Raw genomic sequence first — 27,821 nt, forward strand, 5'->3', positions numbered from 1 at the left:
GGCTGCAGGACAAAGTGCCACAGGCTGTCCCCACACCCCAGCACTGCTAAGTAGCCCCCTGGGCTCCCCTGTGGGCTCCTCTGCTTCCTCCCATGCAGGGTTACAGGCAGCACTTGGCTGTCTCTCAGGGATTTTCTCCTATTTTCTCTCTTGTTGAAGGTGGGGGAAGGTGAGCAGGGCTGACACTCTCTGCTCAGCACCAGTCAGGCCTCATCCAGGCACTACAATGTACTTGGGGTCCCAAACAGGACACTAACAAACCAGAGGGGATCATGGGAGGGCACAGGAACTGTGGGACTGAAGCATTGATCCTGTGAGGAGGGTCTGTGGGGCTGGTTTACCATGGAACAGAAGAGAGTTTGGAGCACCTCACAGCACACTTCAGTGCCCATGAGAATGGGATTAGGGGGATAGCCAGAGTCTCTTCCCAGCGGTGTCTGAAGGGCAAGACACAGTGACATGAGTTGAAACTAGACAGATTCAGCTTGGTTAAAGGGAAAAAAATAGAGTAATTAAGTACTGTAGCAAGAGCCAAAGAGGCTGTTGGGATCTCTTTCATTGGAGGTTTTTAAACCTGGCTGAAGAAATCTCTGAGCACCAGGTTCTAAATTAATTCTTGACCCCACTCCAAGTAGAAGTTTGGACCAGAAGCTACACATGTCCTTGTAAACTACAACACTTCTGTGGTCTCTATGCCTATGAGTTAGTATTGTTTTACATAAGGATTCAGGTGGATAAAGTAGCTATACACACAAGTGAATTCCTCATGAATCAAGAGGACTCACACTCCCCAGCTGTCAGGCTATACATATGCTAGGAAAGCAACATACTGCAGCAGCTACATGACTTCACAGCAGATGGCCTTCACAAGCTATGAATGTGGTGACAAAAGCCTCAGAGCAAAGCATATTGTTCTCTTTTATCTGGCAGTCAGGATAAAAAAGCAAAGTGTTGGAAAGCGCATGCTCAAAATCTAGTAAAGCATAAACCCATAGTCAGGTCTCTACAGAAAGATCTGTTTTGTTGTCTGATTCCTCACACCACACTGGAAAAGATTAGGCTCTGTGTGTGGCAATACAACTGAGGCCAAATTTGTTTAAATGATTTTTAGCTGCATTTTGATTACATTAAAATACTTTCAGATAACCACAGTGATGACTGCAATATGATTAATGACTCATACAAAACCAAACTGATCTAATTTATTCATAGTAGGCCCAGTTAGACCTGTAGGATTTTATTCATTATTTTCCAGATAAATATTATTCTTGGAATCAATGTACCAGATTAATTGCTGCCAATTTCTGATGTCATTTCCCTTGGAGCTTTTCACAGTACTCTCAGCAATCCATTTTGCAACTGCTCAGTCCAGTCCTGAAGTTAGGAGGATCCTCACTGTGATACTATCAAACTGCAGAAATAACAACAGGCTTCCCTTGCTGACGACATTATTTGCCATTCTAACATCTCATGCAATAATTTTTCTTGCTTTGGAAATATTCAGACATCTGGCCTTTCCACAGCAGCCCTGCAGCACTACAGAAGGCCAATATGCAGCTTCTGACTTCCATTTATACTGGTTACTACAGCACAGGTGGGGACAAAGACAGGACAGAAGCCCAAATAGAGCCTAAATATTAAAACAGTTGTCAAAGAATTTACACTCTAAACCACTGTGAAGTTCCCTCTATAGTAACAACAGCCTTTCCTGCTAACAGACCCAAACATCAGATAACCGTCATCAAGACACACATTGGCAATTGTCAAACTCAAAAAATTTTCATTCCCTTCCCTTTCCCTGCCTAGCACTCCAAAGAAACCAGTGAGTAAAGAATGAAACTTCACAGCTAAAAGGATTTGTGCATTTCCAAACTCTAGTGAAGTATGTAGAATTTAATACTTTGCTCACTGACAAGCAGTCTGCATATAAAGATTTACAGAATTTAATTCTGATTCCCAGTCAACAGCTTCTTCCAGGCACTGGCACTGATGGGCTAAGCTTCCAGAATCACTAGTCATGACTGTCAGAAGCTGCAAAGATGACCTCTGCATTAAAATGCTTTGAGCAACATGCAGTATGCAGCCTGGTATTCAACTGGAAGCTCCCATATGGCCTGTCTTGGTAAACCTCATATCCTGAAGTAGCAAAATGACACTGATGTGACTACAAGAAAGCCAATAAACAAGCAAGCTAACAAATAAAGAGTTAGATTCTAACAGCAGGCATGGTGCTGGGATGATGCCAGACTGAGACCCCCTTCTGGATTACTGTGTCCAGTTCTGAACTCCCCAACACAGGAAGGACACAGAGCTCTTGGAGTGGGTGTAGAGAAGGGCCACAAAGATTATGAAAGGGCTGAAGCACCTCTCCTATGAAGACAGGTTTAGAGAGTTGGGGCTGTTCATTCTCGAGAAGATCCAAGGTAACATTGTAGTGGCCTTCCAGCACCTGAAGGAGCTACAGGAAAGCTGGAGAGAGGCTTTTTACCAGGGTGTGTACTGATAGGACAAGGAGTAATGGTTTTAAGCTGGAAGAAGGTTGGTTTAGGTTAGTCATTACAAAGAAATTATTTCATGTAAGGGTAGTGAGACACTGGAACAGGTTGCCCAGGGAAGTTGTGGATGCCCCCTCCCTGAAAGTGTTCAAGGCCAGGTTGGATCAGGCCCTGAGCAACCTGATCTAGTGGGAGGTGTCCCTGCCCATGGCGGGGTGGTTTGAACTAGATTATGTTCCAACCCAAACCATTCTATTATTCTATGACTGTCAGATGCAGTCCTCTAGGAATAGCTCTTGAGAGGCAACAGTCCTTGGAGCCACTCGCTGAATTTAGATTCCTCCCTTCTACACATTGTCTCTTGCTTCTTTAATAAATGGGGTAAAATGAATTAACAGTGGTTTCAAATTAGGAAGTTCATGTACTTACTATAGTTATTGTACCTAAATCTCTGTATAGAGGGGAAAAATAATCAAAGATTTTGCTGCCATCTAAGAACATTTATTATATATTTAAGGAAAATTTGCAGATTAGGGTCGGCTGAGAAATCTTTTTCCCATGCCCAATACTGATTTTACAGATGGGAAATACCACCTAGATATTCCTAATACAATTACTACAGCCATATAATTACTGTAATAAATATATAAGCCTGTCAAGATGATAGTCTAATGCACTTGCCAAGCACTATTTTATTGTGAATTCCCAATATTCTTGGCAGCTGTTTAAGTGCCAATAAATCAAAAAGGTTAACAACAAAAAAGAAATCGCTCTCATAATAAAAGACCCCAGGAGTGAATCACTACTTAAAAGAAATTTCAGACCCCTTTATCACTAAAGACTGGATTTAATTTTTATCTCTTACTAACTTTATGTCAGTATGTATGAACTACAGGTGCTTCTGTGCAGACTCCATGGTGTTCAAGCACTTATGGAAACTCTTAACGCATTTCCATGCTTCTGGGTGTGGTGCTGAAAAGGCACGTGACAATTTCCCTCATCCAAGGGAGTACTACTGTGTTAGACCTTGATTTCTCCAAGTTTGAAGGCTCCAGTCCCTTCTGATGACCTTTTTTCAGACCTTGAGGCATACAGACATGAGAAGTCACTGATAAAGCCAAAAAAAAGTAACATCCAGACCTGCTTCTGCCTTCAGCTGGTAGTGGCTGAAATGGTTACAACTACATTGCTGCAAGTTACCAGTGATACCACAGTCACTTCCTACTAGCTCACAGTCTAGTAACCTGAGCAGCTGCCCTTTACTATCATGACCAACATAGCGTGAAGCTGCTTCAGTGTTGTCTTGCACAATAAACAAGAATGACTATGGAAGGTTGGTAGCAGTTTCATACCTCAAGTAAACTTCTGAATTATTCCTGTAGCGAAGGAAATTATGCTGCTAACAGAAGACAGGGAAGGCTCCAGAGTGCATGCAAAATTAGATTAAGAACGAATTAATTTACACTGTATCAATTACTGCAAAGTGGAATCTAAGTGCCAGTTCACCTACTCCAGAGACATGCTTGCAGCTGGTTCAGCCTTCCTGAAAGATGCACTGGTGTTTTCTGCTAATACCTATTACAGGGAGAGCAAAAGGGAGCTCTGCATAAAGGCATGTGGAACAGAGATTGTCAACTCAGTGGAAAATCTCACCCTAACAGAAAAATAAACATTACATCCTAGGACATCTCGCACTTATTCATGCCAATTTAATGTCAACAGCTAGTAGAAAATGCCTGCTTTTGAAACATTTTTCTGGGACAGGTCATTCATTGTGAAGGGCATAAATGCTGCCTTTCATTAAGAGTAAGGAAGGAGCTCTTCATATTACCACCTGCCAGTCACTCTGCTATTTTCCCTCACCTCCTGGTTATCAGTGTGTGCTCCATTTGATCCAAAGCCTCTCCAGACTGTGCTGCCCCTCTGGAGTCTGTCCACACGTCTACCTAAATAAGCTCAAGATCTTACCTTTTCCTCCCATATCTCTGCTGCTGCTCAGCTGTTGGCACCCAGCCTCACAGACAACCACCAGGAGTACTGCCCTACCTCCCCACTGTACAGCATAGCCAACACAAGCAGCTGCCCCATCTTCATGGCCTTGTGCAGGCCACGCTACTGTTCCTGTTGCTTTTCACTTGGTTTTGAAAAGTCAGCACTCGTCTCCAAAAGGTCTGAAACGTAACTTGTGCTATGAATGTGCTACTTTCTTGCAACCACCATTTCATTCCTTCCTTCCTTAGTCTGTCAGTTATTTGGGGTGAGAAACACTTTCATATTCTTTATCTGCCATCAGTCCTACAATCTGGGTAGGACTTATAAAATTATGGTAATGCTAATAATGATTGGCAGCCTTAATAACAGACAGGTATGTGAGACGATGGGATGAATACACTGACATCATGAGCACTGACTGATGTGACTATTTGCCTCAATGTTTGCTAAAGAAACTGCAAAGCCTTTTACCAGTAGTAACTAACTAGACAAACTAGTTACATGCAACAGGGTTTTTTTTAGCGTTTGAAGAGGTGGAACACACATAATCTGAGGTGAAGACACACAGACACATACACACTGATCTTGTTATGCACAACCCTGGACAATGCTGTCAAGACTAAGGGTCCATAACAGTCAGGATCCTCGAAGTCAGGAGTATGCTCACAGCTTTGGACAGCTATATGTAGTGAGGAAATAACTTACTGGTCAGATCTTATCTCAAGATGTTTGATTCTCTAAGTAGGGGCTAAGTCTTAGGCCTCTGCCTGATGGACTTCATGCAGTGCAAGGCTTCAAGGTGTTACTTTCCTAGGTTGTCAGGCATATTATCAATTTTTCTTGTGTAGCTGCTTCCTCTTTCTTCTCTTGATGACATAGTTTTTCTCACGTCTCAAGGCTGCACTTAGTCCATGAGCTATTGGTGAATTTCTTATAGCCTCGGGGATGCTCTTTTAGCCCACACCCATGTTTTCAAGGCTTTTGCTATTACCTTATACAGGAACTGCACACTGTAACATATGATAACATTACAAAACTTCTTTTCACAACTTAGGGCCTCACAAGTCAACAAGCACAATAGGCTCTGGTCCTCTGGCCTCACAAAGTTAGCATAAGGACTCTGGTCTGATACCAACAACAGCAAAACTGCTTTTACTGGGCCACCAACAGCTGAGTGAATCAGGTCCTTGCACATTTGCTGTAAATAAGCAGGCTTCCATCAGACCTGTTCACTGTCTTGGCTGTCAGATTCTCCTTCCATTAAATGTAACATTACTGAGAGATGTCACAGACATCAATTGCTAGATACTGTGGGCTCCACAGCGTGTATATGCACTCTGATAAACACCAGCAAGTCCCTTAGCTTTGGATAACTCTCAGTCAGAAAGGGGACCCTGCTGTCTGTTGTCCCTGTTCTATATTTAAATATTTCTGAATTCCAGAAGCACTGGGGTTACATCAGGAAACCTGGCTGCAGGGAAAGATGTACTGGAGGCAAATACTTTCCAGTTATCTTCCCTATGACATTTCAGTCTCAATGTGTTTTCTTCCCCCTTGCAAAAGCCAGCTGCAATTAATGGCTTCTCCTAGTAACTTGTAAACCATGAAAATATACACATCAATTTGTGAAACAGTAGTTACTGGGGAATCATGGACAACTGAAAAGCATTAAGCAGGACAAAGCCACAGTGGCATGAAGTTAGAGTAACTGCTCTGGGAAGATCAAGTTACTTTGAAAAAAAAATCCAGGAGTTCTGAAAACCAGAAAGTAATTGCTGTACACATTTGACATAAAAATCTCTTTCTAACTTTTGGGCTTCATTTCACATCTAAGTTTTTCTGTTTGCACAGAAAAGGTAATGTTAAGTGAAGTCAGTAAAAGTAATACTCCAGTTTGATAGCAGGGCAATTATCAAAAATATTTCACAAAGAAGATGAAAAAAACAAATTGCTGGCTGTTAAGAAGAAGCACTACAAAAATAAAAGACAAGTACTCTAGGAAAACAAACAAACAAAAACCAAGCAACAACCAACTCCAAATTCTGCAGCTGATGGGAAGCAACTTGAAGAAATACCTTGAGAGCCAACCTTTGCCATAACCTGTTTGATGGAGCTGAACAAGCTGAGCTTGGGGAAACACCAAGAAATAATTTACTTAATTTAGGCCCCATACAGTGAGTTGTTTCATGTTCCTGTACCTCTTAGAAAGGAAAAAAAAAAATAATAAAAAAATCACTGTTTTGTTTTGTTTCTTCTATTCGCTCAAAGGTCAAGTAAATGGTCTGAAAAAACTTCATCCTTAGCATTTCACAGGCTTAGGAGTTGATTCACAGTTATGCTGAAGCTTTTACAAGCCCTCACAGCAGATCTTAACAGCCACCATGTAAATGAACTCTCACCCCACCACAAACTAGGCAGAACTGTTTGGTACTATAACCCACAACCACAAAAACCAGAATATGAGTTTAAATTTAACGTAGTCTGATCAGAAAAGAGCAGTGAAAGTCACAAAACCCTCAGCATTTGCATGTGAATCTCAGCATTTACATATAGTGGACTGCTGAATGAGAACTTAAAAAAAAAAATCCCTTTTATTTTATCTGCAGAGTACAGAATAAGATCTGGTATTGGGCAATAGTGAAAGCAAGCGTATTTTAAGTTGTAACCACCCACACAAAAAATAGCAAGTGATATTTTATCTCAGGCTTGTCTTTTTAAAAAAAAAAAAAAAAATTATTTACGGCTCTCCATACAATGCAAGGTTGTGCTGCCAAGAATGCTGGATTCCTATTAGCACCAGTCAGCAGTTTCTTTTTGGTTGTGAAAGAACTAAGAGGCTTTGTCTGTCCAGCAGCAGTGTCAGTCTGAGGTGGATGATGACAGAAACAGCACAAATCAGATGTGTGTGCAACATATGTCCACATTTATACACTCCTGCGGGGAGAGGTGTCTCCCACTTTCCCTTTGTATTGCAATGCAGCCAGCTGAACCCTGCTCTATTGCACTGCTGGTAAAAAATTGGTATGAAGCCAAGCTTACTGTAATAAGGAGTTAAAAGATGTTTTTGTTGCAAACATCATGTTGACAATGTGGCAAGAGAAAAACTTCTCAAGGCATTACACAATCCTAATAAATGTGGGGTTTAATTACATTACAATATTAAGTTAGCCCAACATCAGCATCTTATCTTGTAGAAAGACAGCTGTGGTTACCAAGAAAATGTACTGTGAGATTCCACACTTACTAATGGAAGAGGTTATAAGGAATTGGGACAGCAGTCTATTACCAGTATAGCTGGCTAAACCTCAAAGGTTTTTGTAGCAGGGCACTCCCTCCACTGCTTAAGGAGTACCAAGTGAGACATTGGTTACTAACTCATCAAAGGCAAACAGTAACTTTTGAAACCAGAACTGGCAGGCTTGAGGCACTACATCGTCCCATCCACTGCATCTTTTTCTGTAACAAGCAAGTAACCCTCTTGGGCTCTTTGTATGCATGGGATCAAAGTGAGGTGGAAATGATAATGCAGAAAAGATGACACAGACTTTAGGAAAAACAGACAAACAACTTATCAATCACAGAAGTATAGAATGGTTTGGGTTGGAAGGGACCTCAAAGAACATCTAGTTCCAAATAGCCTGTATGGGCAGCGACATGTATTAGTTTAAATATAAGTTCAAAGCTTGGGATGACCATGGCAGAGAAGCAGCCTAAACTTTTACAGAATTCACACTGTATGGCTTGTCAAGATTTTGAAAAGACATTCAGTCCGCGAGAATCTTGTTCTAGGTGTAACGATTCACGGCTCTCAATTTCGTGGAGGAAAGTCTTCCGGCAGGCCGAGCTGCAGCCTTGCTATGGGGACAGACGAGCTTCTTTCCTGAGGCGCCAGCTGAGGACTCCACGCAGCAGCCGCAGAGGCTCCCTCCTGCGGAACGGGCCCCCCGTCCCGCAGCATCGCTGCGGGGAGGGGAGGAAACGTGACTGCCCCCGGAACCAGCACTCTCGGCCCTTTGGTGTGCCGAGGCGAGGAGCTGGCTCCCTCAGCGGCCAGGGCCCCTCACCACGGACGTGCCAGCAAGGGGACGCCGGGCAACTCCAGCTCCCAGCCCCTGCAGACGGACAGGCGGCCACACGCCCTTGACAACCCAACCACCACCCACCGCCACCCTGCGGGAGAAACGCACAGCCTCCAGGCTCCTCTGCCCCCTGTAAACACGCACGTAGCCACGAACGAGCCCGCCCCGGTACGAGCCCGCCCCGGTACCTCACCGCTGCCGGACACGCCGCCCGCTCCCCCCGCGCCCGCGCACGGGCCCCGCTCCGCGCCTGCGCACTGACGCCCGCGCCGCCCGGCGGCTCCCGCGCCTGCGCAGTGCGGGAGCCCGGGCTGGGGCAGGGACGAGCAGGAGGCAACACCCAACCGCGGCTTCTGCGCATGCGCGACCTCTCCTCCCTCCCTCCCCCCCCCCCCCGCCCTCCACTCCGCCTCCCAGGCAGGCGGGCGGGAGACGCTCGCAGAGCCCGCGCAGGCGCAGTACGCCTGCCCCGCCCCCCGCCCCTCACCCGCCGCCGTCCCCCCGGGCCGCGGGGCCGAGCGGCACCGGCCCGGCCATTGCTCCGCCTCCTCCTCCGCCTCCTCCTCCTCCCCCTCCCCCCGCCTCTCTCCCTGTCTCTCTTCCCCCTCCTCTTCCCTGCCTGTCCCGCTGCGCCGCGGGGGCAGGAGCGCGACGGGCGGCCCGCAGCCGCCGCCATGCAGGTCACACTGAAGACGCTGCAGCAGCAAACCTTCCTGATCGACATCGACCCCGAGGAGACGGTGCGGGCCCGCTTGGGGGTGGGAGGGCCGCGCTCCGTCCTCTGCCGGGCTCGGGTCTGGCCCACCCCGTTCCCGGAGGAGAGAACGCGGCCCGGGCCCCGGCAGAGCTGGGAAGGCCCTTTTCCCATATCCCTGGGCGGGGGGCGAGATGGGGAAAGGGAGAGGACGGGCCCCGGCGCTGGGGGAGGGGCGGGCAGCGTGTGCGGGGGGAGGGGTCGCCGGAGCCGGAATGAGGGCCTGAGGCCCGGGCTGTGGGGGGAGACGTGATCGCCTGGGAGGAGTCTGCGGGTGTCGGGAGAGGAGCTGCAGTGTCACGATGTGCGGGGTCAGTGGCGTCCCCTTCCCGGGGGGCACGGGCGGTCGTGGGGGGTCCTCTGTGCTTCGGGGTGTCGAGGTGTCTCCTGCTGGGTGAGAGTGACTTCGTAGCTGGAGGAGAGGGGCTCTTGTAGCCGGTCTGCCAGCCGGGTGGGCTTTCCTCGTCGTTTTGGAGGAGAATGCTCAGAAGGTGGAAGCGGGAGTGTCTCACGCCGTACTCTGGGGGAGAGGAGCTGGGCTACAGGAATCTGAAATTTTTATTTTAATCTCTGAAGTACTACTCAAGAGATTACTACTCAAGAGCGGTAATCTTGGCTGTCTTACATAGGGAGCACTGGAAGTGGGGTCGTGACCTCTTGGGGCGGGGCAGGGGGTGTAGTGCAGCAGAAGGAAAATGTGGTCCTTGCTCTCCACGGATTCCCGCCTAGAAAGAAGATGCTGGGAGAGCTGTAGGGATCTTTTCTGCAGGGTTGTGTATTGGAGAGGAGCTCGTGAGCGTTTCCTCTTAGATGCTTCCCTGTACACTTGCTGAGGCTAGTGTATATTGTGTTTGATGAAGGTGGGTGATTGTGGAGATACTTTATTGTTTTGGCTACGGTGTGAGCAGCAGTGATTAATTTGCGTTTGTGAGGTAAGGGAGTGCATGTGACATTCTGCTGACCTCTGTGGGGTGAGTGTTGGTGTCACCTGCAGAGCAGGTATTTGGCTGTGTGGCTAGGTGTGTAATAGTCTCCCTTATTGGCAGATTGCAGTGACTGTGTATTTCTGTACTGGGAGAAGGGAGAGGATCTGTTTTCATTGCAGGTGAATGTTTTCTGTTGGCACATGTGAGTCTGTTGAAAGATCCTCGGGGAAATACGGTGTTCTGAGATGAGATGAAGAGCCCTAAGTGGGTTTGCAGGGTTGGAAATTGCCTCCGTCACTTGCCTGAGCACGGGTGGTTGCCTCTGATAGCCGAATCAAGACAAGCCTGTGGCCTTTTGCAGGATTTGGGAAGTTTAGTATCTGAAGGTGGGTCTGCAGCAGCCCTTCACGTGACATCTGGTCAGTGAAACTATGGAGCATTGCATATTTTTTTATAAAGTCTCTTGGTTTGCACTCATCCACTTCCATCTTGAGAAAAGTAAAGTAACCATAGTGAAAGTCAGACTAGGAATTCATTTGGCTGAAGAGTGGCAGAGGGACATGGCAAATGTCTAGCTGAAGCATTTGTTAGAAACCGTCAGAGGTTTTAAAACGTTAGTCTTGCTGCTGAGAAAAGCTCTCTTTTCATCTTTACTCCTGTTCACTGTATCCAGTAAGGTCATGGGAAATAAAATCAAGGGGAGAACTGAAGGAATGTTGCCAGTCAAAAGGCTCACCAGCTTATGAGACAGCAAAATGGATTAGCTAGAAGTTGGATTATGGGAAATTGGACTGCACTCTGATTGTAAATGTAGTTGGTACAGTAGCTCAGTAACTGAAATAAGAATGTTCCTCATGACTGTGATACTTCATTTTAACTAGGAAGGAATGGGTAGTAAGATAGAGGAAATGTGGGTAGGATTTGAGGAGAACTTTAAGTGAGCAGGGTGAAGTCTTGATCTTATTAGCCATAGAGGTGTTGGGGTGAAAAATGTATTTAAATTTTCTTGGTTGACTTTTTAGAAAATTGTTAAGAAATTAATTTTGATACTGCTTTAAATTGTAAATAAACAGAAAAACAGGTTTGTGCCTTCTGTTAGAAACCAAACGTTAAAATTGGAAAATGCTTCATAATTTAATATGTTAACAATATATGTTTGAAAGTTCTCAGTCTGATTTTGAAAAATACTAGTTTTAGCTAGGTGCACTGGGTTTCTTAGATTAATTTGCTAATATCTTGAAATAAATGTGTTTATTTTGTGGAGTTCAGGGAACATTACCTTTAGTCTTTGAACTATATTTATGAGTTTCTTTTCTAGAGGTAGGCTTGTTTACTTGGAGCTGTGCCCTATGCTGTGACAAGGCCAAAAATCATCTGGTTGTGAAAGGCCCAGGAAACTTGTTTCTCTAAGATTGCATTCTGGTTCTTTAGAATTGTTTTTTGGTATTAGCAATTTCTCATCTTATTCTCAATGCAGAATTATTCTGAAGAGACTTGATGTTGCAGTGCAAGGTAGCATTCTAGCAGGAGTTTATGCTTGTAACCAAAAGCTGTCATTAATTTTAAGGAATACTTAAACAAACCTTCCAGTGAGAATTTGAATCAACATAATAACTAATTAGACTTGTCACAGCTTTTACGCAAGGAGCTGATTTTGATTTTTTTCCCTGCTTAATCAGGCTGTTCATGTTAACGTTCAAAACATGCTTTTAATAATGTAACTTTAGTTTTGGTTTAGATGTGTTTTAAAGTATTGGCTCACTGAACATTTTGCCAGAATAAAAATCAGACTTGAAGCACGGTTTGTGATTTTTAGTTTGTGAAAGTGTTGCATGGGAACTGATTTTGTACTAATCATGCTCTGTAGGGGGGTGGGTTTACCTGTTACAGTAATTCAAAGGTGTTCTGAGCAGGGCAGTTCAGTACTTGAGCATTCAGACTTAAATAGGATAAAGGAAAGTGTGCATGTATCTACACAAGCTGCTCCTTGCATTTGTTGACTGAGAGAGAAAATACATTAAACATTGTGTTAGAAGCAAGTAATAATAAGCCTTGACTGAAACTCATGCAGACCTATGTAGCCACATCTTGACTGAGGTGTCAGTGATGACACTGTAGGCTTTTAAATCTAGTGCTTCTCGTGGACTTCTAAAAAATCTCCACAAACATACTTAAATTCCTTTTGAAGTGAGATACTGGTTGAAAGTCAGCTTGTCCTGTTTCTTTCTTTTTCAGCTTCTTTGTGCTGTTAACCTGTAACCCAATTGTCAAAATGCAGAAAAATGCTAGGAATATTCCGGATGTCAGTAGTCTTTTTGGCCACAGTCTCTGTGTCTCATAATGTGGGCTTTCACATTTTGGTGTTCAGTTACAATGTTTGAACACCTGGGAAATACCTTCTTGTTCCACAGCACATCAACAAGACAGTTATGTAAGTTTGAACTTCTGTACATTCTGGTGCAACCTTTTTTATGCTTTATTGTTAAATGTGTATGCAGATTTTTGGATGCTAATATTATGCCTGTCCCTTTGGTGCTGGAAGCTTCTGATTTTTAAGTTTAGAAATTTAGGCTAGGTACTAACCAAAGCTGTCTTGAATGTGTGGGTATGATGCATGAGCCAACTGGTATGTAATAAGTAAAGAGTGAGGTTTTATATGTGTTTTGTTTTTCCAAATAAAACAGGTATACTGCAGGGAAAGAGAGATACTACTCTCATTTTTCAAAAGGCAATAACATTGTAAAGAATTTGTATATTCTAATTTGTAGGGGTTATAAAAACATTTTTGGCTATGTAACAACGAGGTGGTACATATGAGTATGTACTCAGGGGGGTCTTTGATAGAGTGACAAGCTGCTTCTCTTCAGAGAGTGCAGTGGTAAATTTCTGAATTAGTGCAGACTATCATGTGAATGGATAGAATATGATTTGTAAACCCATATGAAAGCAGATACTGTTTGTGAACCCACAAAATTTTATTAGTTACATCTGTTTGTATCTGGTGTATTGAGAGCTATAGTAAAGCATGTAATAAAAAAAGGAGCATTAAAAGCTCATGTAACTTTGAAATATACTTTGCATCAGTTCTTTCTGTGTTATGGACTGTTGAAAAAGATATCTATCATTTCTTGTAGCTCTCCTGGTAAACTGTGGGCCTCTCTTGGAAAAACACCTGATCTAGCAGTGTTAGTGAAGAATAAGGATTAATACAGTTCAATATATAAGTGAAAAAATTGTAAGTAGTAGTACATTTATGTCCTTAGAAAGTGATTTTCTTCTTTTTGTGTGTGTGATATAAGAAGATATTAAAGTAACAGATTTAGTTTTGGTAACTTTAGTTTTGCTAAACTTGTAGTTTATTGAATTAGTAAGAAGAATTAACTTCAGAAACAGTTCTGCAAAAGTGAAAGGATATTGCTGAGTGAAATGGTAAAATCTGACTCTGAGGCTTGTATCTTATGATGAAGTATGAGCTTACTCTGATGACCTCCTTCCTACATATGTTTATTGTAGGTTTGTTTTTATATTTTCCTGGGAGTTTATGGTCTTAGTGGTTAGAGGAAAAGTGCTCTGATGATGCAGTTCAAAATGCAGAGATATCATTCTAGGTTAAAGATGTGATTCTGTCTCATGTCCCGGTAGTTTTCTCTAATTGTTATTTGATTTTATAGCAGGTATCTTTCTCCTCTTCTAGAGGATTGCTATATTGCCCTTGCATCTCCTAGGATTTTAATGGTGAGTGTACATAACTTGCACTGTCAGAGGAGGTGTGAATTTGAAGAGCTTGAAATATGATATATGACTCAGCAAAAATGGTAGCATTTGCACTTCTTCCATTACTTTTATACTTTCTTTGCAGACTGTAGCATTTTCTTGTCGTGTTTTCTGAAAATTCATGTTTGTTTTATTAACTGTATAGGATTTTTGCTAGTGCTTTTCTTTGGTAGCTAGTCTGTTCCCTGGTTAATTTTCAAGCAATGAAATTTGTTCTAATTCTTGGCTGGTAAACGCTAGGCTTTCACCTGTTCAGGGATATTCTCCTTAAATTCTAGTGAGCTATCTAATAGAATTTCCAAAGAATTTTGGAGAGGATGCCGTATATTCTTTAAAATTTAATAAAGGAAATGTTAAGATAGCATGAATTAAGAATAACATTTTATTTATGTTACAATATGCTTTTACATGTTAGCCATTTCTCAAATGTTTTTGGCTCTATGACCGTATTTTTTTCAGCTGTTTTATTTGGAATGTTCTTATCTGATTTAGATGTAAGCAAGAAAAAACTACCTTTTTAGTAATGCTTTCATATTATGTGCTGCGTTTCTCAAGAGTCCAAACTTTCTTGTACCACCATTCCCAGTGTGGCCAGTAAGCAGAGAAGTTAAACATGCAGGTTGTGTGCTTAGACAGCTCTGTACATAATTATGTCTTACATTTAAAGTCTGTTTTTCAGTTATGTTTGGTAAGCAGAGATATCTGTCCTTGATTTATCTAACAGGCTGGAAGGTGTTCCTTTTGGAACTTATGAGGAGCAGAGAGTACATGTTTAATTAAAGAATAATATGAGCAAATAATGATGTTACTGTCTGCAGTCTCCATGTTGCCCATCTGCATACAAGGGCATGTTCATTGGCCTTGAAAAGTAATTTAATGTATTTCTGAAACATGGGAAAATACTTTCCTGAACATAAATTTACAGGGCTGTGAAACCTAGAGAGCTGAAGAGTATGGCTGCCAGTGTCTTCTCCCATCAGGGTTTGCATCTTCGGTCACCTTTCCAGACAGAACACATGGACAGAATGGGCTCACTAAAACATAGAACATTTTGTTTTGCACATTATGGTGAAGCACAGAATGCTTATCTAGGCCCTCTGAGGGCCAGACAGGAGGCCTTATCAGCTCTCCACTGCATGGTGCCCTGCAAGGAGAGTCAAATGAACATGAGGTGCTCGTGACTGCTAAAAGCATACTGCATCCGAGTGTGGTCTAAAGGCTGACTCTAGTTCTCCTTGTCTCTGTCAGTCCCTGTGTTTTTGTATCGGAGTCATGTTAAGCTCAGGGAAATAAACAACTGGGGCTGAAATCCTTATCCCTATCCTTCCAGCTTGAGTTGATACCTTGTATTTCTAACTTGGGTTTTTTTTGGTTATCTAAATGAAGGTCATTAATGCATACCTAAATAAACTTGTTTCACTCTTCCAACTGGTTTGTCAGTATGCAGCACTGGGAATGGTTTTTTTAAGTGTCTTTTTATAATTACTTTAAAAAATCTTGCTAACTTTTTTTATACTGAAGTGCCTATATTGCTTTTATAAATATCCCTGTTGTAAAAATTGTCAGCTTAAAAGTACTGGAAGGTTATTTATGCTAATCAACATAATCATGCAAGAGTCACTGCTCAGAGAATGTAAGGTTTCTCCTTAAAACAAGCCCTTGTGGGTTTTAGAGGGAATGCTCAGAGCTATCAGTAGCCACATCTTCCTGCTTTTTTTAAAAGGTGCCAATAGCTGAGCTTTTCTTTTCCATATTGCCTAAAGTTCTGCTTTATGGTGAAATCTATGTGTTCAGGTGTTAGTACAAAGCTGCATGTATGTGAGTCCTTCAGTCACTAGCATCAGAGAACTGGTCCTAGTGTCTTCCCTTTTAAACAGTGCTTAGATCCGTTTTGAACTGCAGGGTAAAAGTGTGTGGAGGCCAACTTTGAGAAAATAATTTTCTTCATCTCTGGGTAATGCATAATGGCAAGTAGTAGACTGAGGAAATTAGAAAGGCAGAGGTAGTTGCTGGGGAAGTAAATGTCACAACTAAATTTCAGTTTTTACCTTGCCTTTCCCAGCCTATTTATCTTCCGGACCATGCTCTTTTTTTCCTTGTTTACAAACTTAAACACAGTAAATACAAATAGTAAATACAGAAGGTTATGAATGGTTTATACAGTCTGTGAGGCTGTTGTGAAATACTGGAATAATTTTAAATGCCTTGCTTAGTGGAGGACAAATGTTTTTGTTTCCAGTCACTCACTCAACTCACCTCATAAACCTGACTGGATTCATAAGACTCTTCCTCTTCTAAGGTGCTTCTCAATTACTGTATCTGCTGTGCCTCTGGGACCTGAAGTAGGGCAGTAATCCATTCATGCGACTGTTGAGGTGGTCTTTGGACTAAATATGAGTTCCTGTTTAGGAAGCCAATATAGGAGATTACTGTAAATCTAGCTTTGTGCCAGCAAAATCTGCTTTTACTATTTGTAGAAGGAAGTAGCTAGAACCAAATGTGTTCTTACCAGTAAAGCTCCTATAAAGCATTTACTTATGAGGTAAGTACTGTCTTGCCTTCTGGACATTTCAACAGTAGGCACTATATATGCCATTAATCTGATGCTGATCATGGAGTTTGATTAGGGATAGTAAAACCTGTTGCACTGGTCAGTTGTTGCTTCATTAGGTGGTATATTATCTGCTATGATGAAATCGTCATCATCGGACCTTGAGCAGTGTCTCTCTGGCAGTATAATGTGTGGTAAATAAGTTTTCAAGGGCAGTGGTGGGGAAAACTTGGGAATATTAAGTGTAAATTCTAAGCAGTGTTTAGAGTGGCATGTCCTCCCACAGGGAAGAGGAGTAGAACAAAGCCCTTTGGACTCTCATCCTTGTCTAAATGATGACTTCTCTAGAAGTCTGGAAGAAACCTATTTGTCTATTCCAGAGAAGGTGGAGATCGGTAGTGAATTAAAAGGTAGATTTAAAAACTCCTTTGCTTGGAGCTCATTCTCAAACAGAGAAGCAGTTCAACTGTAGGTAGCTTGGTAGAGAAGGTCTTTCAGAGTTAGTCTTGGGATCCATCTCTTTGTGGTCCTTTTATTATTTTTATAAGAATTTGATAATTTTGAATACAAATCAGTAGAAACATGATGGAATAGAAGAAGACAAAGTTCAGCATTAGTACTTGGCTGATTGGGGGTCAGCCTTTTGGAAATGGCTGTCAAATGAGCAGCTTAGAGGAATGAGTTGAATTCTCTTAAAGATTAAGCCCTGCAGCTCCTGGATCCTGGAACTTCCAGTAAGAGTAGTGATGCCACTCTTCTACATATGTTCTGGCCACCTATTCCCAAGGGGAATGAATTTCCAGCAGAGCAGGCAGAGGAAAGAGCTGCTAGGGAGTGTATGGAAGACTTGAGACTGTGAAAGGAAACTAACAGGCCCTGGCTAGCTTAGCTTGTGAGCTGGGAGAAAGATGTAATGCTGTTTAAATATTTTACAGTGGTTAGCACCATGAGAGGTGGGAAGGGTTTTCATGTTTGAATTATGACATCAACATCAGAACAAACAAGCATTAGTAGTCCATTAATTAATATGGGCTGGAAATTAGGAGAAGTCTTCCTTCATGACAATAAACTTCATAGCAGCCTTGTGGTAGAAGAAGTAGCAAACAGCCTTACTTGTCTTCAGGTGAAGGTAGATCAGATTCTTGATGAAGATTGGTATGTGGCTTATGTTGGAAGGGGTCCTTAACAATTTTGTATTCTGTTTCTCTCAGGAAACTCAGAAAATTATGTTGTTTTGTGGTACATCCTTTGTAAATGTAAATTAAATTGATGGAAGTATACTGTTCACTTTTTTATTAGGAATTATGAAATATCTTTGAACCAGCTGAATGTTTTCCTTCTGTTTTAGTGTAATTTATGAGGTAGGAGAAATAGAAACTGGGTTGTGAGAGGGAAGGGAGGGAGTTTGCTCAGTGTATTGAGTTACGGGAACTACTTTCCTAGATGGAGCACAGCATGCCGTTCTTGCTTTGCAGGCTAAATTAACTGTAGGGAACAACTGGGCAACTTGGCAGTAGCAGGTTCATGTAACCCCTTTTTAGGATTCCCAGCTGGGGTGGAGTTAGGAGCTGGTATTTCTTTGGAAGCCCTTAGTTTTTCAGGTAGGAGTTGATTGACTACAATTCTTAATTAAACAGATAGCATGACATCTGTTCTTGAGGACATTGTGTTCCATACAGTTTCTGAATAATGAGAGTTTCACATCTATATTTGTAGGGGGGCAGAAGAAAATAATCTTGTAAGTTGGCCCGTGTAGTGTATACGCGTGCTGTTTCTGAATCTTTAGGGTGAATGTTTGCAGATGCTCATTCTTAAAGGTGTTATCATAAACTGAGGTTTCCCTTTATTCTGCTGTGAAAATTACTAGGGCAGAAGAAAATTTCTTTTCCCTAAGGACTCAAGTATATTTTGAACTCAGATCAAGTGGAACAAAGCAAGTAGCCTTGGAGGGTTTGTAATGCGAGTGTTGAGGTTGACTGTGTGTATCTTAAACCTGCTTTCTAGGTTTGAGGGATCAATGTGCACGGAGTGCTTTCATGAAATTAATCTTCACTTAATAACCCTAAGCTGATGGTGATGCTAAAGTATAGATTCTCAGCGACATAATTTGCTAGAGGGAAAGATTAGGATGGTGTTTCAGCAGCTCACTGTACCACTGTCTGAAGAGCAATGAGAGGGCATCTCTCATCTATTATTTTTTTTTCTTGAAAAAAGGACATTTGCAATTTAAATGGTTTAAACTGCTGTGTATGATGGCATACAGGTTGTTTAGGGAGTGCTCCTAAGTATTCTTTTCTGTTGGCCAGAATTAGGGCACAGGTATCTTCTCATTAGTGGGTGCAAAGTCTTCAGTCACTCCAGTTAGAACTACAAGAGGAAATTTTATGCCACTAGGATATTACTGTTAAATTGGATGTGTCTGATGTTACCATTTTATTTTTTTTTGAGAATTAGCATTGTACCCTCTGCAAATGAAGTGTTTGTGGCCTAGGCTAGGCATTGATGAAAGCCAAAAGAACAGGTAGGCACTGTATAAAAACTTACTTTGCCTGAGTTTTTTTTTAATTTCTGCCTCTAACTGGAAAATGCTGATGACTGCAGCTGACTGCATTCTCTTGCAGAGTCAAGCTATAGTAGTTAAGTCCTTTTCATTTTCTCCTTTAAATAGGTGTGATCATTTAAGTGCACTCATTTGATATATGACAGATTCCTTTTGGTAAATTACTAATATGTATAGAGGCATTAATCAGTGTTCTGAAATGTATTTTCTGGAAGTTACTTCGCTGGTTTTTCTGATTTCAGTTTTACAGGAGCAACTTGAACCACATTATAGCATTTTTAATTAACAATTTGGAGTTCATTATTTGTTAAGTTACTGTCAGTCACCATAACACGTTAGAGATTGAATGTCAGAAGGTCACAGTAGAGTGAATGTCCATTTGAATGATGGTAATTTTTGCCTTTGCGTAGGGCAGTGTATCTATGGATATAGTTAGGAAAATAGTGTATCTTAGCTGAGCTGTGTCAAGCTGAAATTTGTTTTAGCTTTTTGCAAACTGTCAGCTGAAGAAATGCATCTGAGAACTGAAGTAGTTTGTGTTTGAATTTACTTTATGATCTATTCTTAAACTAATTGACATATACAGCAAGTACAGAGAATAAAGAAGACCACTTCTGAAAACTGTAATGGCCTTCTGTCTTCAGAATTCCTTTTTTTTCTTTTTCTGATTCCTTTGAGAAGCTCCGAATTGTCGCTGTATTGGCAGGCTTTAGCCAAAGATTGCCTTGGTTCGAAGAGCAAGTGTGTACTTTGTTCCTATGGTCAGTACATGGTTCATGACACCTGGCTGTGTTACTTGCATTAATAAGAACTAATTCACCAACGCAATTATTACCAAACTCCTTCACATGGATCCAGGTAATGCATAGTAATTTATGTGTTTAGTCTGTTCTGACCTAAATCACAGCATTAATAAAAATTCTATCAGGAGTGGGACCCAAAAGGGGTTTTTGGATGGTGGAAAGGGGATTCTACAGCTGGAGAGTGGTCTCTTGCATGTCCATGAGACTGAGACTACCTGTGGCTGCTGACTTATTTTTCCTGGGTGTAATTTTGTGGAACCTGAAGATTCATGCTTGGGGTAGAAGCCTAGCAGACAGTGTATGTCAGTAGTGTGTATAGGATAATGGTAGCTCATAGGGAGGTTAACACTAACACCTACTTTATAAGGCCAGCAGAAACAGCATGTAGTAGAAGCTGAGTTCAGTCTCCCTAAAGCAAACTAAATGTAATGATGTGATGTGACTTTACCTTTGCATCTTGTGCACTGGCTTTCTTGAGGAACACATTTTAAGGATCTATGAAGACACTGCATATTTAGCATTGCTACTGTGGAAATGAGTAATGTTATCTCTTTGATACTTGAACTGCCTAACCTCTTAGAAGGAGTGTTAGTTGTAGGACTACAGGTGTCACTTTGATTAGTGTTGGCTGCAACTCAAATGGTGGACAGCAAAGGCAAACGGATCGTTGCACTCTGTGAGTGTTCTGCTACAGTAAATATTGTAGCTCTTTCACATGGATCCAATTACTGTGTAGTAATTAACACATGTGTTTAGTGTGTCCTGACCTACACTACTACAGTTAGCTGTTCAGACAATTTTATTTGAGAGAACAGATTTTGGTTTTGTTCCTTTTAGGAAAAAAAGTGTGTTCTGAAATAAAACTCAAAACACTGAAACATGAGGTGGACAAAGTTTGAAACCAGTAGCTTGGTTGAGTGCAGTGGACATGAAGCAAGCCTTAATTTTCTCATTCAAAATAGATTATACCTCCTGATTACATTATTATATTTGTTACAAATCAGTGACATACGATGACTGAATAAAGAAGCAGCTTTGAGACATCATCTTTAAAGGATTAGAGCAAGAGCCTAAATACATGAATAGGTAAGCAGCATATTAAAAAGTAGGCATTGGAAAACATAGTAGGCTTTTAACATGATTCAGGGAGTTAATTTGGCCTAGTGAGTGCAGAACACTTGAGTTTCCCTAAGTATCCAATACTTTAAAGTTCAGGAAAAACTTCTTGATGGCTTATCTATGTCTAAGGAGACTGTTCAGTTTTAAGGTAACTTCCAGTCAGATAATAATTAGGGAGGAATTCACAAATTATATCTTTAGTTTTCAAGTAAATACTCTTTTAAAATAAATGTAAATCCAGGGATAGGACAAACTTGTGTAAAGAAAGAGAATGATGATGCTATCAGCAAATTATTAAAGTGAGTAATGGTTGAAGACAAGTGGTTGGCAGTGAGCTGCTTAGTTTTGCTGTGGAAAAGCAACTGTCTAGCTGGAGACTGATTCTAAAGCTTTTGGCAGGTGGTGGGATGGCATGTCTGCTTCATTCTTCCTCCATCTGCTGAGGCAAAAAACAGTTGGCTTCCTATTTAGGAGTAGTCCCATAGAGGGAAGCTGTGACTTCTGTTACGTATCTTTGTGTGGCTAGTGATTTAATCACCTATATTAGGTGTAAGCTTGGAGAAGATACTTATTATGCAAGGCCTCCTAGGCTGGGTTTTGAATCATGCTAGAACAAAACCTCCTTATGTACACTGCTTAAAAGATGCAGCTCTGTTGTGAGTGTTAAATTTTGGTTCATCCCTTTTGAACTGAACATCCAAATGGAAAGGATTGGCATGGTAAAGAGATCAATAAAGTAATACGGAAATACTATCTGAATGGAAGAGGGAGAATAAGCAAGGGGACGAGTGAAGATTAAGAGAAAGGTAACACAGAGCTAAGACATCGGTAACACAGAAATCAAGTGAAACCAGGAAGCAGGACTGGCATGTGAAATGGAGTGGGTGACAGATTCCAGTTATGCTGAGAATCACAAAGTTCAGCTTCTCAGGAACTGGTTACAATTTGGTACCTGAAATACTGTTTCAGTGTGTTTACTACTCAACCAACCCTTCTGGTGAGCTACAGCTTTAAAAATCAACAAAAAAAACCCCCAAAATTATAATTATCTACGGCTACTTGTGGCACAGGTAATTGCCAGTCCGATTGAGCTGTCAAGATAAACACATTTTCATGTGATTAGCTGGTCAAATAACTAGGTATATGCATGTTGATTGCAGTGTTTAAACAAAAAAGCTTATGACTATTCAGGAAAAAACCTTCTGGAATTAGTTTGTAGTAATAACTTTGTAACAGGTTGGCTGTCTTTGCTTTATATATATTGGGAATGTCTCTCAGGAAGCAAGAATGAATTTTTGTATGCAGGCAGTTTGTCTTAAAACATTATTTTGAGTGTATCAATACAGAAATGCTTCTATAGGTACATCCTTCATCTACTCAGCATAGTGTTCTGAAGTCTGTCTGGAAAATACAGCCATTCTGATACATGACAACTAACACAGTGTCATTTGAGCTGTTGTATGTGGTGCTCTGGAAGTATGGGTTATGTGTCAGTGGTCTGCATAAGCAAGTAAGTAAGGCAAAACACTTTCATGTGTAGACTTAAAATTGCTATGCAAAGCTCCAGAAATTACAAGGGAGGGGAAAGAGTTGAAAACTACTTGTACAAAATTAACATCTGGACAGTTTGCACAAGTCTTTGCATATCAAGGCCTCAGGTCATTCCAGTAAGTTAAGCTGAATGTCATGGTGACCTTAACCAAAAAGACAGGCAGTCCCTGAAGTGCCTTTATGATAAAGAAAGCCATCAGCTGTGTGTAGCTTATGTACCCCCTGCATTCAGAGAAAGAACAGGGAGGGCAAATGGGTCAGTAGGTAAAAGTATTTTGGCCCAAATTTATCAGTTTTTTGCACTTATAATATATGTAGACGTCTCTCTGAAAAATTACTTACCTAATTTGATTAAGCACAAGAGATAATTTGGGAACACATTGCTGAGCAAGTGGTTACAGTGACATTTTTGGAAGACTGATGCACTTGACATAATCAAAATGTAACTGAAAAATGTGTACGTAATGTGTACACCAAAGTGTACTTAATTAGGTTTGTATTGTGAAACAACTTTTTAATTAATTTTTTTTATTAAGACTGTTTCTTTCTTTAGGTGAAGGCATTGAAAGAGAAGATTGAATCAGAAAGGGGGAAAGATGCTTTTCCAGTAGCTGGCCAAAAGCTAATTTATGCAGGTAATGGATATTCTGAAAATACTGAATTTACTTCATTTTTTTCTGTCCTTTGACTTTGGTATGAATGTTAAGTCATCTAAAGGTTATAAGTACTGAAGTAGAAATAGGTTAAAACCAAACCAAAACCAAAACCAAAACAAATGAATAACAAATCTTGTAGTCCTAAGTGGGAAATGCTAGGTGAAGTAGAAACAGCTTTTGTTACAAGAAATGAGGATTTAAGCAGATGACATGTTATGGGTAACTCTCATCTTTTGTTCAGTCTATGCTGTGTGTAGCTGAAGCATTCATATATGTATCTCATTTAAAAATTGGGTTATTTCTTTTGTATTTATGAAAGAAACCCTCTACCAAATCCTTACTGTACAATCTTTACATTACTTTAAAGTCATTTGCAACCTACTATGTGCTAGCAAAAAGCAGGCTAATGTCAGAGAAAGACATGAACTTAATTTATTTGAGCTAACGTGGTTTGATTTTTTTCTGGCAATATTGTTTTACTGTTTTCTACCTGGCTGATTCAGTCTGGCACTAATACAGAGATCCAGTTTTCTGTTCTCTCTTCAGGTTGGAATTTAAAAAGTTCTTTTTCAGTAGCACATCTGGGGCTTTTTCCTCTGAAACCGTGAAAGAAATACTAGTCTTTTTACTTCTTCAGTATATTGCTTTGTAAATAGTATTGTTTTTCTACTTCTAATAAGCTAAAGCCACAATGGAAAGATGCTAATGAGAGAGAAGTCAGAAGCCTCCCTGTGTTTGTATAGACTCTTCACTATGTTTCTTAGCAAATTTCATGTCCCTTCAGTGAAGATAATGCACACAAAGAACATGAAGGTGAAAGTTGCATGTATAATAAATATATATGAACAAGGTGGAAAGTCTTGTGCAGTATGCATAGCTGCATGATACTCTTAATACTATATTTCTATAACTAAAAAAATAAAGGGTTGCATAAGATTATATGAATTGCGACTTGAGTGTTTTCATAAGCCAGAATTTATCTACAGTGTTGTATGATCCTCACAAACATTGAGAAAATGTGGGAAGAAAAGATTTAGAATAGAAAATCATCCAAAAAATGATTGCTTTTACTTGGACAAGAGATACAAGAGTGTATTGTTGGCATTTTTACTGTGATTAAAATGAGCCTTAGATTATTTGGAAAAGCAGAGTCATATGCTGATTGAACCTGGTTAAAAGTATACAAATTGTTACTAAAAATGCTTTTTTAAAGAAGGTTATAATAATCAGCAGCGAGGTAGATCAGTTGTGTTGTGTTAAGGTAAAATCTGGAAACCCTGTGAGTGGTGTGTCCTGGGAAGACCCAGGACAAAAGTGCCCCAAAGTGTCTACAAACCAGAAAACTGTGGGTAAGCCTGTGTGTGCTCTGAGTCAGATGCTGCACCAAGTACTAACTACTGCTATATTGCATATAATACATTCTTGAGCATTTGACCTGCAAGACTGGTTGAACCGGTAGAGAGTAGGACAGTGCCACATGCTTTGTGTTCCAAGTGCCATAATGTCTATGTTTTGCTCAATTTCTTTGCAGTGAAGCATCAAAAGTGTAACAAACACGTTTTCTGATTTTGTCTGATTTTTTTTTTTTTTTAATCCCTTAGTCAAGGTAGCAGAATATGGAATGGTTTTAGCTTTTTCTAATTCTCTAGCCTTCTTTTAAGAAGAAATTGTTCAAGTTGCGAAGTCACAAACTTGTAAAATGTAGATAAACTTAGTGTGGCAGGGAACTGTAGATAGTTTACTACATCTGAAGGGCAGTCAGAAAATAAGCAGGAATAAATTTTCTTACTGTGTATAGAGTGTGTAAGCAGGCATAAGTTATTCATTTAAGCTTATTTATGCTAAAGCCTTTTTACCTGTCTTAAAGGTCCAATAAATATTTCTCTAGATTAAAAGCTTCTGTTTTAAATTATTTGTAGCATCTTCGACTCTTACGGCAACAGAGTTCAAGATTAGCAGTACTGCGGACATCATAAGAGGAAAATTACTTGTAACTCTACTGCCAAAGTTTACCAGCCAAAACACTTTTAAGAGGGCTAATAGTGTTTATAAATCTGCTTAAAACATGTTTTTTGTGTTTATATGAGGGAATCCCAGGGCAATCTAGTGATTTGTTAAATAACTTCTTAATTTGCATCTGTTTTATTTGCCAGGTAAAATCCTTAATGATGATACTGCTCTTAAGGAATACAAAATAGATGAGAACAACTTTGTTGTGGTTATGGTGACAAAAGTAAGTAGTCCTTATTTTTGAAAAGGAGATTGCTTTCATTTAATTGTTTTGTTTTGTATTTTCATTGTGATGAGTGATTGTATACACCTGTCCTTAAAACCAGTGGAATTCGATAATTTGGAAAGTTTTGGTCTAAAGTAAAAAAAATAAATAAAAATGCTTGGGTGAAGAGATACCAAGTATTGCTTCATAGTCCTAGTTTGTCTATGATGATTGTTATTGCTGTTCTGTGCAGGGTATTTACATCAGAGAAAAAAGTTGCCATTGGCTGACTTAACTGTTTCTTCTTTCTTGTCTCGGTGTTATTTTTCCAGTGATACTATTAAAAGGGGAAGATAGGTAGTTTGTTACTGAATCCTCTATACAGAAAACAGATGCAGATGGGATTTCATAGTACAGCTTTCATTTTGTTGGTATCAGAAGAAACACAGACCTTCATGCATTGCAAAATGCAATGCTTTATTATTTTAAAGGACCTGTGTTTCATATTTGGGCACTTCTTCAGTTTTATGATCTTTTGTTAACTCTATAAGCTTAGTTCACTTTCCTTGATACTTTCCTGGATAAGACATGCCCTGTCACTTAGGCACAGCCACTAGCTTTGCCTGAGGCTCAGATGTGTTTCAGTGTTTTTCTTTGACTGCTTCTTAAAATGTTATTGATTGTGCCCATTATTTTGGAACATATTCATTCTCAGTCTCTCCTGTCCTTTCAGACAAAGGAGGAAATAAATTTTTCCTAGTTTAAGTAAACATTGTCTGAAAGTGATTCACCTTGAATAAGTAGTTATGTTTTGTTAAAGGTCACCTATTTCCCTTGGTAAGGCAGAGATGGGGGTCAGCTTTGTCAGTCCCTAAAGATATTAATAGGTAAGGGACTACAGTGATACAGCTTTCAGAAAGGTAATTCTTTACCTTAGCTTGAAAGTACATGCACTCTGAAAAGTGTAATTTCTATGTAGTAGGATTAATATGGCATCCAAGCAAGATCCATGTTTCCAATAGAGATGTAAAGATTGAATTACAATTATATGCAAATATTGCCACTATAAATTTGTTGCTGTAGATTTGGGAGTCCTTGTTTTGCTACAATTTTGGTGCTCACTGAGTATTGCTTTGGATGTGAAGAGTGCACAAGTAAAATTTGTTGCAGGTTAAGTTAAATATTTTGCATCTCATTTTCCAGCAAATAGCATTCATAATGAAATGTAATTTCTGTCTTAATCAATCTTTTTTTCCATATATGAGTGGTGAAAAAACTGTTATGCTTGTCAGATATCTTTTGACAGCTGTTTTAGTTTCTTCTGAAAAATGTGCTTTTGGAAAACACATGGTTGTTTTTACATTTAAAGTATTGCTGTCTATAAATATTTAGAACTTTGCATTTCACTTTGCACTCAAATTATGTCACTGCTCAGGTGTCTAGGCACTTCAGTGACACGATCAGTTGCCTGTTTAAACGCAATGAAGGCATTATAGATTTAATGTCTTGTAATGATGTAATATTATGCTTGACGTTGAGGCAGCAATGTCACAGAAATGGTCTTAACAGAACCTAATCAATGTGTTCTCTACAGCCCAAAGCAGCAGCAGGAGCAACTCAGCAATCCAGTGCTACTACCACTGTTAGCTCAACAGCTGCAGCTCCTGCACCAGTCACTGCACCAAACCCTTCTGCTTCCCCTGTGCCAGCTCCTGTCCTTCCACCACCAGCACCAGATGCAGTTGCTTGTGAATCTGCACCTGTGAGTGCTCCTAAAGAAGACAAGCCAGCAGAAAAACCACATGAGGCATCAGCTGCTGTCAGCCCATCATCAACTGACAGGTATGAAAGAGCCTCCAAAAATGGCTTCTCTGTCCATTTCTGTTCTTTCTCGTTTTGATTTTAAGTTGAACTTTCCACTACAGTGTTAAGCCCTACCATTTTCTCAGCTCTACGTAATCTTTCTTAATGGTAGCCTCAGTCTCTGGCTTAAGTATATTACTGATGGTAAGAAGTGCCCCTCCCTCCTTACACTTTCTCCTATGGGAAGTGTGGTCTTCAAACTTAACTATGGAGTGGAGAGTTAAATGACACAGGACTTGTGGTTCCCTTAGGCATTTGAGTTAGAGTAGCACAAGTTTTATTTTCAGACTAAGGATATTCACCTGCATGGGAAGCTACTGTGCACAAAGCTCTTTAAGACTTTAGAGGTATGTGTCTTGTCCTGTTGAGAGACCTCTGTGTTTTGAATTATTTTGGTTAAACAATAAGTTCTTTATTGCTGTAGGACTCTCTTAATTTCTGGAAAGCGCTTTTTCTTTCATGTTTTAGGATATAGTATTGCTT

General features: G+C 40.6%; 1 protein-coding gene and 1 long non-coding RNA gene across 8 annotated transcripts in view; one reads left to right on the forward strand and one right to left on the reverse strand.

Moving 5' to 3' along the window:
- Positions 1-1,201: 1,201 nt before the first annotated feature.
- On the reverse strand, positions 1,202-8,830 carry LOC127395262 (uncharacterized). Its single transcript, XR_007891768.1, has 2 exons — positions 8,755-8,830; positions 1,202-8,447 (listed from the first exon to the last, which is right to left on the reverse strand). It is a non-coding gene; the product is annotated as an uncharacterized LOC127395262 (long non-coding RNA).
- A 337-nt stretch (positions 8,831-9,167) lies between these two features.
- The window catches only part of RAD23B (RAD23 homolog B, nucleotide excision repair protein), a 36,835-nt gene continuing 18,181 nt past the window's right edge, over positions 9,168-27,821 (forward strand). For 2 of the 7 annotated variants that reach the window (XM_051642380.1, XM_051642381.1), the window contains exons 1-4: positions 9,168-9,306; positions 23,158-23,239; positions 25,414-25,493; positions 27,070-27,317. In XM_051642380.1, coding sequence (XP_051498340.1) covers positions 9,241-9,306; positions 23,158-23,239; positions 25,414-25,493; positions 27,070-27,317 — 476 coding nt within the window. In that variant the 5' untranslated portion in view covers positions 9,168-9,240. Of the gene's footprint in view, positions 9,307-9,596; positions 9,632-10,286; positions 10,633-12,481; positions 12,678-13,380; positions 13,482-13,917; positions 13,982-23,157; positions 23,240-25,413; positions 25,494-27,069; positions 27,318-27,821 lie in introns of those variants that run through there. The other 5 variants (XM_051642385.1, XM_051642384.1, XM_051642386.1 and 2 more) reach the window with 5 other exon arrangements.

This window comes from Apus apus, chromosome Z (genome assembly GCF_020740795.1).
Source record: "Apus apus isolate bApuApu2 chromosome Z, bApuApu2.pri.cur, whole genome shotgun sequence".
NCBI lineage: Eukaryota > Metazoa > Chordata > Aves > Apodiformes > Apodidae > Apus > Apus apus.